Genomic DNA, 11,464 nt, shown 5'->3' on the forward strand with positions numbered 1-11,464 from the left:
AGGATGCTTATTGCTAGACACGATAATAGCTCTTCTGAATCGAGATCATAACCACGGAAAGTAGGTGGCAAGGGGATTCAATAATACAAAGACACCACAAAAGCAGCATTCGAGAGAAAGTCACCCCGCACGTGCTTAAGTGCTTTTTCAAGGATATCAAATGTAGAAGGCGCCGGCGCCACCGACCCCATTCATAAAGATCCTGCTACTAGGCCTACTACTTTTGTCGATCTGGCTTTAAACAAGTGCTTACTCCCAATTGACACTGTACTCTCTACAATATCTTCCCCGCAGGTGAACAGTGCATCTCGACCTTCTTCACACACCCCTTGGCGATGGTTCGGCAATTATGAGCCGGATTCTCTCCACCAAGGCATCACATGTGCGAGTAGCTTCTTGGTATTGGCTCTCGATAACCTCTTGTGCCTGTCTTTAACCGCTTTCGAAGGAAACAAAAGTTCATGGGCGATGGGGAGCTAAGAGAGAAACGAGAAGGGCAGCAAACTCCGTTGCGACGCTGCAATCCTCAACCGCACCGAAAATGGGACGTCGGCGGTTCGGTCAAAGGTGTGTAGCTCGTGCATATATATTCTCGGCACCACCCGTACGTGTAATTCGATTTGACCTAGGCTGACTTGTTGATGTTAGAGGGGCAAGGCCAACTGGCTACTTGTTCAAGCCATCGACCAGACTCGGCGTACGAACCAAAGCCTCTTGAGGGCTGCCTGCACAATGTCTGCCGAACTTAGCCAGACGGAAAAGTCGTCCGCTGTAGTTGCGACTCAAGGAGATGGAGATAATGCTGTTGTCGTCGTCGAAAGTGGCGCGGCTAAGAAGCGCCAGTCGCTGTCCGACATCTTTACCATTGTGAGTTTCCGCCACGATTTCACGAAAGCTGCTTCCTGAATATCTTTTATCAGCTTTGTTTCGCCACTTTTCAATATATTTTCCAAAACGAGAATAGGTTGTTGACATAGTATGTGCGTTGTTTAGATCGCGGCCGGTGCCGCCCTCATTTCCGATGGCTACCAGAACAACCTCATGACAATGTCCAATGTCCTCTTCAAGAAGGAATATCCCGCGCAGTACACTTCAACTGTCTCCACTCGCGTGTCAAATTCATTACTTGTTGGTGCGATTTTGGGGCAGGTAACCATAGGCCTGACTTGCGACTATCTCGGACGCAAGACTGCAATCGTTGCAACAACACTTCTCATCGTCATCGGCGGTATTCTGGCCACTGCCGCCCATGGAGTCACCATCGACGGCATGTTTTGGATGTTGACTGTTGCGCGAGGCATTGTTGGATTTGGTGTTGGTAAGATTTCTCTTTCCGCAACCCTTTGCGCCACGAAGACAGAACGACGACTAACATGACACAAGGCGGCGAGTATCCTGCTGCAAGCACATCATCTTCTGAAGCCGCCAACGAAAGAACTCTTGATAAACGAGGACCAATCTTTATATTAGTAACTAATTTGCCGCTTTCTTTTGGCGGCCCCTTAGCTGTTTCGATATTTCTCATTGTGCTCTCTGCCGCTGGTGAGAATCATCTGTCGACGGTGTGGCGAGTATGCTTCGGTATCGGCATACTTCTCCCGCTCTCCGTCTTCTACTTCCGTCTCAAGATGCTCAACTCCAAGCTCTATCGCAAGAGCGCTATCCAGCGGAATGTGCCTTACGGTCTGGCTATTCGATACTACTGGAAGACTTTGATTGGCACATGTGGCGCCTGGTTCCTCTACGACTTTGTTACCTTTCCGAACGGAGTCTTTTCCGGCACTATTCTTTCTTCCGTTGTCGACCCTAAAGACATACTACGGAGCACAGCAGAGTGGCAGTTACTGCTAGGAGCCATTGCCCTGCCCGGTGTCTTTCTCGGCGCCTTTCTGTGTGATCGACTAGGCAGGCGCAACGTGATGATGCTAGGATTCAGTTGGAGATGGACTCTGGAACCTTCGACCTTCATTCACCTGTGCGGCAACTTACAGTTGCCTTCAACCTTCATTCACTTGTGCGGTAACATACAGTGGCGGTGAAGTATGCAGCCAACCGCACATAAGTGAATCAGTCATGGATTGCCTATATAGCTGTCCTTCGTTAGCTAGTTAGTTTGCAAGTCACCTCGCACCCTTCTTCTCCCTCAACTGGTTATGAGCCCCTTTGGCACTACGTTTACTACTTGAGAAAAGATAAAACGCCCTTCGCGAATTGCTAGGATAAGAAAGGAATCAGGTGAGGTCCGGACAGAAACTCTGTACCAACTAACGCAGCAGAAAGAATGGAGAGAAAGGCAGATTTCTCTCAAGTGCGAGCCCACAAGCTTGAGGGGCAGCACAACTACCTCGAATGGAGGAAGTACTTTGATCGTTCGGCCAAATCGCTTGGCGTTTGGACCCTCCTTACAGGAGAAGAGGACGCCGGCATGACTGAACCCACTCTGGAAGACAACATTGTCTACGTCAACACTAAGGTCAAGAACTCCACTGACGTTACGATTGACTCGAATCGCAGCCTACTTCAATATCAGGCTGCATTCGAGAAGTGGAAGGACATTAAGTCGCGCAAATCGATTGCTCGCCAGCTCATTGATGCCTCACTCTGTGATGCCATCGCCACTGAGGTTGAGGATCTCAACAACCCAAGAGACATATGCGGTTATCTCAAGAAGCAATATGCAGTATCGACCGACCTGATGGTAGTCGAAATGCTTACTCAAGCCCAAAGTCTGAAGCTCTGGAAGTGTGAGTCTATGATTGACTACATTAATCAACACCGAGAACTTCAATCCAATCTCAACAGAGCCCACTATGACTACCCTGATGCCATCCTGATGACCAATATTCTCTCTGGATTGCCCAAGTCGTACAGCGACTTCATTGAACTCTGGGAATGGCACAAACTCCAGAACCTGGTCACTCTCCCAGACATCCACACTCTGACTAATCGACTCATGGCCACTGAGGCAAGGAAGAAAGTCGAGCAGAAGTCGGAAACCAGGAAGGGTAACAACAACAACAACCGGTCTGGAGGTCAAAACTCCCGCAATGGTACCAAGAAATGTACCCACTCCGGATGTCCCAACCCGGACACGCATGACACTGAAAACTGTTGGACTGCTCATCCCGAGAAGAAACCTCAGGCTGTCAAGAACCGAGAAGCTAAAAAGTCCACTGCCAACGGCAACGATGATGATGCCACTGGCAAAAACTCCAAGAACCAAGGTGGCGGCGGCGGACGACGCATCACTGCTTTTGCTTTTGCCGACGTACAACACTTCCGACAACTACTTTCGCAGTCTGTTGAAAAGATAGACGACTCGGACGACACCCTTGAGAACCATGCTGACAAGGAGATCAGTAATGAAGCTGCCAACAACATCACTGTTGAAGAAGACGCTGTTGACGAAGAACCAATCACTGAGGTTACTGATGGCAAGAAGGTGTCTCACTTTGAAGTCCCAACCAAGGAAGACCTTCGAGACAAATACCGCCAGACTGTTCACCAACTTGAACGCGCCGCAGTCTCGCAGCATCCTCAGCTCGCCTTTATTACCAAAGTATTACGCTTCTTCGCCAAGAAAGCTATCGGACGACATCTCCGCATTGCTGAAGCCCTGCACCAACGAATCAGCAAGATTCAAGGCTGTGAATCTCTCGTTGAGACACTGAAGCTCCTACACAACCTTTTGTCAGGAAAACACGACCTCTCTGATCACTCTAAATGGATCGTGGACATCGATGGCTACACTGTGTCCGACGGAGACCCCCTTGTTCATATTGCCATGAAACTTGCAGACGTGCGTCATCTGGACTTTGAACAGGAAGTGTGTGATCTCTGCCAGGACGTCACGAAGCTCCCATACCACTGTGAGTGTGAGTATGATCTCTACGATCAACACCTTGACCTTGACGACCCGTCGCAAGACTACGAAATGAGTACGCCCCCCATACCCTGTTCGCTTCATCTCACTAACTCCTCCAAGACAACCTCTGAAGGACCTTGTCAGGGGGAGCGCTTGGGAGTGAAGGATTGCGGAACAAGTGGTAGTGGTGGATGCGGAAAGAATGTTTTTGATCGAGTCTTTGCTTGTCTTGGAGCGGCTGGAGCCGAAAATGTTGATCGTGATTCATGGATCTTTGATAGTGGAGCGAATATGATGGTATGCAATTCGAGAAAATGGTTCACTCAGTGGACTCCAATTCAATACACCATTTCCACTGCGGACTTCTCAAACTCTCTGAAGATTGAAGGAGGAGGCACTTGCGAAGTCTATGTCATGAACGACGACGGAAAAATAAACACTTTGGAAATTACTGAAGTTGCTTATGCTCCGAATGCTCACTGCAACCTTATGTCAACTTCACACCTGGGCAAAAAGGCCAATCTTCAAGGAAAGTGGAACAAAGACTGGATCTCCATTGAGACACCCGACGGTGAGACTCTCACTCTGGCCAGAGAAAACGAGGGGTTATACTACGTCGAGGCCGTGGTACCCTCAGACGATGAAGAAAACGACGCTGACAATGCGGGCTTCGTTGGTGTCATTAATCTGCAGGATGAAGTCTGGAAATGGCACAGGCGCCTCGGACATTTGGGATGGCAGAACATGAGGGATTTGTTGAAAATGAGTACAGGATGTCCTCTCACCGACAAACAAGTCCAAGCCGCGCTGAAAACCATGTGCCCAATCTGTAGCCTGACAAAGGCCCTGGTCAAAATTCCGAGAGAGCCTGCTCGAAGACGTGCCGATCAACCCGGCGGACTTTTCCACGTTGACTCGTGGGGACCCTACCATATGCCTGGATACAACGGTCATCGACATTTCCTCTTTATGGTCGATGATAAAACACGATATACCTGGTGCGAAGGATATACAAGACCAGCTGATGTGCCAGAAGTCTTCAAAAGAATGCACAAGGAAATCGAAAAAGAATATGGCATTACTGTGAGGAAGTGGCGAATGGATGGGGAATTCCAAAAAGGAGAAGTCAGTCGATATGTCAAGAAACACCACATGGCTGTCGAACCCACTATCCCATATCAGCATCACATGAATGGTGTTGGGGAACGCGGAATGAGAACTGTCAGGGAAAAAGCAAACCCCATGATGCGAGAAAAAGAGGTCCTGAGACAACTTATCCAGCTGTTCGACAATAAGACCAAGGAATCCCTGAGATCAACCTCAATGCCAGAAAATCTATGGCCTTGTGCTATGGAGCAGGCGGTATGGTATAAAAACCGGTCACCCTCGAGAGCTTTGAAAAACAAGATGACTCCGTGGGAGGCTTTTCACGGGTACAAACCGAACCTCTCCCGAGAACATATCTTCGGAAGCAGAATGTTTGTAACTCTTCCCCCTGAAAAAGGCAGAGACGCTCTGCCAAAACTCCACGGTCAGAGAGGATGGATGGGATACTATGTTGGCTGCGAATCAGAATCTGTCTACAAAGTCTACTCGGAAGAAAAACACCGCGTCTTCAGAGTCAGCATGGCACGAGTGGATGAGGGCGTGGGTTTGGACGATGAACACGACCTACCACCAATGGCAAAACCAGATCCGCCGCCTGAAAACGAGGAGGTAGTCACAGACGACGAAACCGACGAATGTCTATCCGAATCAAGCGAAAATCTTTCCCCAGACGACGAAGACGAGGAAATGATACCCGAAACACCTGAGCCAATGCCAAATGATGACTTCTGGGGCGATGCCGACGATGAATCAGATGAATATCGCCCGGAAGCCGACGATGATGACTCTGGAATGGACAGTGATGACGATGACGATGGTCCACCCGATGCAGTCAGTGTGAGCCAACAAAGACTTGCAAACTTTGGTGACGAAAATGAACGCTTCATGAACCAAGTTTCCAAGTACTTTTATGCACCTGATAAAACTCGCACTGATAAACAAGACCAGGGTGAAAATTCTGAAAATGAGGGCGACGAAGACGCAACAGGTGAACTTCCCATGGAGGAAGCAGCGAAATATTTCACCTTCGTTGCCAGAAAGAAAAAAAGAGATTTCAGTCATATACCTCTGTCATCACCTAAATGCAGAAAATGCTACTTGAACGAACGCGTATGTAGACGCTTCAGCCCGAACGAACGATGCCATCAGTGCGCCATGCTGGGTGTGAAATGCGAAAATGATCTCACCAATGCTGTTCCAAGATCCATGCGACAAAAGGAGCTTCCCTCCAATATACCCAAATGTCGCAAGTGCTTTGAGTATGGAGCTGTTTGTGTTCGCAGTTCACCGGACGAAAAATGTGCTGCATGCATCAAGTACCAGCGTAAATGCACAAATGATCTTGAAGGGGCTGTCTACATGAAGCAGAGACCGAAAAAGGAAAAAGTCGATGTTCCAAAGGAAGACAAGTGTCACAGGTGTATCATGAAAGAACGCCCAAGTTGCGATGGTAAAACTCCATGTAACAATTGCATTGAGAGAGATGTTGCCGAAAGCTGCCTCGCCGAAAAAGTCTTCTACACACCAAAGTGTAACAGATGCGCAGTAAAAAGTCAACATTGCGACAGACAACGACCATGCGACAAGTGCAAAAAAATGGGAGAACCATGTTCGTACATTGACCAGGAAGGCCTTGTTACCCGAACATATGGTGGTCAATATATTCTGGAGAAAAAGAAAATAACTCTGGAGGAAGCCAGCGCAAAAGTCAAGAAATTTGTTGAAAACATATCGGAAAGCGAAGATGAATGTGTCAACTGCCGGAACTTCAAGCGAAACTGCGATGGCAACAAACCATGTACGGCATGCATTCTGAGGAAAGGCAGACACAAGACATGCACCTGGAATAAACCCGGGTACATGGCGGAAAAATACATCACTGCACCCTACGAGTTCAACGACACGGGAATTGCTTTCGTAGATGACTGGGAAAGTCACACGTGGTACAGCCAGGGAAATGCTACCTCACTACTGAAAGCAACAAAAAAGAGAATAGGTACTAATCTACCCCGTCGAGTACCCATCGAGAGTAAAAAGTCACTTCCTCTGAGGAACAATCACACACCTCAAAACCTCTCAATGGGACCAGAAGAAGCAAGACGGGCTTATGAACAAAGCTTTCCCCACGGCCACGAGTTGATCGAAACATCTGGCGAAAACCTGCTGTGTGGGGTGAGGGCCGTGAGCCTGAGCTTCCAAAATCAAATTTCTCAAACTCAAACACCCACCCCCGGACAATTGATGGATCTGCTGGAAAACGAAGAAATCCGGATGTTTGAACAAGAAACTGGAGCCCTTGCCAGAGACAACCAAAACAATTTCTTCATTGATCAGCTGGGGGCTGCCTTACACCTGTGGGGACAACAACAAGAGTCGGTCATGCATATTCAGCTGGGATATGTTCTGAGTAATGGCGCAACCTACCTTGTACCAACACCAGAACATCCGGAAAATGTCGTGATTTGGATTCACAGCTCAATGGTGGAAGGTGAGAATGAGAACACGCTCCAACATTACTCTGGCATGAGACCAAGGCAGGCAAACGAAAGGGTGGCCCGGGAAGATCAAGATGACCAGACTGGTGCAGCGGAAAATAGCACATCCTCAAGCGACGACGAACCAACTCGAAAAAGAATGAGACAAAACAGACGAGTCGATATCGACATTCTCGATTTCGCTGAAGCAGACTCGATGAGGACAAGGACTGCGGTCAATGCATTTGTTGCCATGGCCATGGTGGCACCAGACATGGACGATGTCGAACCAACAAACTATGGTCAAGCGATGAAAACTAGCGAAGCTCCAATGTGGCAAGAAGCTGTTGACAATGAACTACAAAGTCTAATCCAAAACGAGACGTACGAGGTAATAGGCCAAAAGGATCTACCCAAAGGTAAGAAGACTATCACAGGCCGATGGGTATTCAAAAGAAAGGTCCTATACGACAACGAAAAAAGGCAATACTTCAACAAGTACAAAGCAAGGCTGGTAGCCAAAGGCTTCCAACAACAGGAGGGAATAGACTATGAAGAAATCTTTGCAACTGTTGTCAAATCTTCTTCCTACAAAGTTCTGCTTGCGATTGCAGCGAAGCTGGGTCTGACGGTTTACCTGATGGATGTGAAGACAGCCTTCCTACACGGTACACTTGACGTTGAAGTATATATGAAACCTCCCCCTGGGATGAACATTAAAAAGGGGAAAATCCTGAGGCTGAAAAAGGCCCTGTATGGGCTGAAACAGGCACCAAGACTCTGGTATATTCGCCTGACAGAACATCTCTTCAAGCTTGGATTCCGAATCTCGAATTTTGACCCATGCGTTTTTGTTCATCAAAAGGAACTTCTCATTGTTGCCGTCTGGGTCGATGATCTGCTGATTCTGGCAAAAGAGGAAGAAACAGCACAAGTTTTCCGGCAAGAAATGTCAAAGGAATTTGACATGAAGGATGAAGGCGTGTGCACATACTACCTGGGAATGAATATTGAACAATCGAGGGACGGAATTCACATTAACCAACGACGGTATGCTGAACAAGTACTCAAACGCTTTGGACTTGAAGAAATTACACCTGCAAAGACACCAATGGCGGCCAACACAATACTCAGACGCGAACGAGACCATGTTGCAGCAGCAGACTTAAAAAACAGATACCAATCGATGGTGGGATCTCTGATGTGGCTGTCAAACATGACTCGTCCAGAAATGGCATATGCAACAAACTATTGCGCAAGGTTTACAGCCAATCCAAACCAACAACATATGGATGCAACACTGCACGTTATGGCATATTTGGCGGAAACACTTGACAGTGGATTGTTCTACCCACGAGGCACAAATGTGAACATTGTTGGATACTCAGACGCAGACTTCGCTGGTTGCCAAGACACACGACGATCGACATCCGGCTACATTTTCCTTTTGGGGGGATGTCCCGTCTCATGGACCTCTCAGAGGCAGAAGTCGATGGCAACAGCCACAATGGACGCTGAATATATGGCAGCTTCTGATGCATGCAAGGAAGCAGTGTGGATGCGACAATTCGTAAACGACTTGAGGGTGTTACCCTTCATTGATCACATCCCACTATACATTGACAACAACGCTGCTCTTAAGCTGACCAAAAATCCAGTGCTACACAAGAAAGCCAAGCACATTGACGTCCGCTTTCACTACATACGTGAAAGAGTAATGAAAAAAGGTGACGTGAAAACCCGACGGGTAAACACACACGAGAATGTGGCAGACATTCTCACCAAGGCACTACCGAGATTGAAACACGAAGGATTCATGGAAAAGCTGGGAATGGAGGCCTGGATCAACAAGAAAAAGAACACTGGCAAGGGAAACTGATTTTTTCGGAGAATTATTTGGATTTTTGAGGGGATTTTCGGCTGGAAGGATTTTTTTTTTTTTTTGGGCAATACATGTTCTTCAAGGTACGAAGGATCGAGTCAGGGGGAGAGTTGGAGATGGACTCTGGAACCTTCGACCTTCATTCACCTGTGCGGCAACTTACAGTTGCCTTCAACCTTCATTCACTTGTGCGGTAACATACAGTGGCGGTGAAGTATGCAGCCAACCGCACATAAGTGAATCAGTCATGGATTGCCTATATAGCTGTCCTTCGTTAGCTAGTTAGTTTGCAAGTCACCTCGCACCCTTCTTCTCCCTCAACTGATTCAGTGGATATTTAATTTTTGGGCTTATTATCGGCTGTTCCTACGATAAAATCACTAAAATCACACCGTTGTTCGTCTGCTTTTACGGCCTGATGCAGAGTTCAGGAAACCTAGGTCCTGGCGATATGTTAGGCTTGCTCTCTGCTGAAAGCTACGCAACAAGTATCAGGGGCTCTTTTTACGGCGCATCGGCTGCCCTAGGAAAAACAGGTGCTGCGGTAGGGACTCAGGCATTTACTCCGATTCAAAACAACCTGGGCAAACGGTGGACGTTTATTATTGCTGCTATCTGTGGTGTGGTGGGTATTTTGGTCACCTACTTCTTTGTACCCAACGTGACGGGCGAGGATCTCGCCGTGCGAGACGAAAAGCTCAGAGCTTACTTGCTAGAGAATGGATGGAGCGGTGAGATGGGTCTAAAGGACGAAAAGGAACTGGTTGTGGAAGGGGATGAGGAGGTCGCCTCACCAAATGGTGGAGAGAAGGGTGTCAAGACATAGGAGCACCGAGCTTGAGTAACGCGGTTGAGATATTGTGTTTACTTTCTTCGTAATAATGCTACCCTAATAAACACCGCTGCTTTCTTGGCTATCGATCAACAGGGAGCACAGGAGTATCACACGTAAAATTAACAAGACCCATATTGACGCCTGAACTCTTCACAATGCTGGCGACTCCTACAATAATCTATCCCGCAGAGACGTCTTACCAGCACATTCCTCCCTCGGGGATCAACTGAAGCTCCTGTACAAGGCAGGCTCTTTAGCCTCACACCGACAGCTACCAAGAAATCTCGACTGCTACAAGAACTTAAAGCAGGATCTGACTCGGATACTGAGAATACCAACTAAGCGAAAGGGAAAGCAAGAGAGCAAGCCGAGCTTCTATACATTATTTGCGACTAATGGGAGATTGATGGCGAGCGTATCACAGTCTATGTGCTTTATGCTGCAGGACAAGCCTTGCCTTTCTATAGTGGAGAAGTAGCTGGGTTGCTGGGAAAGTTTCATGAGTCAGTTATTGCTGAAAGCAATACCAGTTTCAGCCTATCCTCGTCCATGGACTCGATCCTGAAGACCGACCCCGCTGTAGTATTCCTCACTGGAGAAGGTACAGAGCAATCCTTGAGTAGCGTAATGCATTGCGCCCAGTTTCAGAATCGTTCGGCAGCCAAGAAACTGGTGAGAGCTGCCACCGAATTCTACAACGATTTCACAAGAAATAGCGACAGTAGGGGAAAGTAGCCATATTAGAAGAAAGTAGCGACAGTAGAAGAAATTAACGATACTAGAAGAAAGTAACGATAGTAGAATGGAGCGATATTGCTTGGTTTGCAGTATACAGGAACGAAACGTGGGGGTTTTTTGTTTTACAATACTCTATTTACATATCTTCAATAATATATGGATAGTCGATTGGCAAACGCGTAGCTCGTCCTACATCCAAGTCTGGGTCTTCTTCTGCCTCAAGTTCGTCGATAAGGCGGCTCCGCTTTCGAGGCGTGGGCAGGGTAGGGGGTAAATAGGGTGTGGCAGGGAAAAGATTCGCTGGACAGGAGATCGTAGGACTCCTTCTTCCATTAATAGCCAGGGATTGTGAAAGTCGTTGGATGGAGTCGCTTCTGCAACCAGCTTCCTGAACTCGGTTTGGAAAGAATTGATGGAGTTTTATGGAAGAAAATTCACGAGCTCCTGGATTATGCGAAGATTGCCATCGGTAACGGCGCCGTTGTTCTGTGCGATGTGTCTGAGCATGCTCATTGTGACAAGATTGATAGACGCGGAGCTGACAGTGTTTTCCGCAAATTCTC

The 11,464-nt window shown here is 47.7% G+C and overlaps 4 protein-coding genes across 4 annotated transcripts; all 4 read left to right on the top strand.

The window, feature by feature from the left end:
* Window positions 1-732: 732 nt before the first annotated feature.
* Window positions 733-2,039, top strand: T069G_01709 (sugar transporter domain-containing protein; the record flags this gene model as incomplete). The annotated part of the gene is made up of 3 exons (XM_056168919.1): window positions 733-867; window positions 994-1,318; window positions 1,384-2,039. 3 exons carry the CDS (start codon window positions 733-735, stop codon window positions 2,037-2,039), a joined length of 1,116 nt encoding a protein of 371 aa, XP_056034235.1.
* A 242-nt stretch (window positions 2,040-2,281) lies between these two features.
* Window positions 2,282-6,140, top strand: T069G_01710 (gag-polypeptide of LTR copia-type domain-containing protein; the record flags this gene model as incomplete). The annotated part of the gene is made up of 4 exons (XM_056168920.1): window positions 2,282-5,098; window positions 5,162-5,396; window positions 5,439-5,960; window positions 6,091-6,140. 4 exons carry the CDS (start codon window positions 2,282-2,284, stop codon window positions 6,138-6,140), a joined length of 3,624 nt encoding a protein of 1,207 aa, XP_056034236.1.
* A 911-nt stretch (window positions 6,141-7,051) lies between these two features.
* T069G_01711 (reverse transcriptase (RNA-dependent DNA polymerase) domain-containing protein) lies at window positions 7,052-9,325 on the top strand (the record flags this gene model as incomplete). Its single annotated transcript, XM_056168921.1, has 1 exon — window positions 7,052-9,325. The coding sequence occupies one exon, from the start codon at window positions 7,052-7,054 to the stop codon at window positions 9,323-9,325; it is 2,274 nt and encodes a 757-aa protein (XP_056034237.1).
* A 454-nt stretch (window positions 9,326-9,779) lies between these two features.
* Window positions 9,780-10,154, top strand: T069G_01712 (sugar transporter domain-containing protein; the record flags this gene model as incomplete). Its single annotated transcript, XM_056168922.1, has 1 exon — window positions 9,780-10,154. The coding sequence occupies one exon, from the start codon at window positions 9,780-9,782 to the stop codon at window positions 10,152-10,154; it is 375 nt and encodes a 124-aa protein (XP_056034238.1).
* Window positions 10,155-11,464: the final 1,310 nt, after the last annotated feature.

Source organism: Trichoderma breve, chromosome 1 (assembly GCF_028502605.1).
Source record: "Trichoderma breve strain T069 chromosome 1, whole genome shotgun sequence".
Lineage (NCBI taxonomy): Eukaryota > Fungi > Ascomycota > Sordariomycetes > Hypocreales > Hypocreaceae > Trichoderma > Trichoderma breve.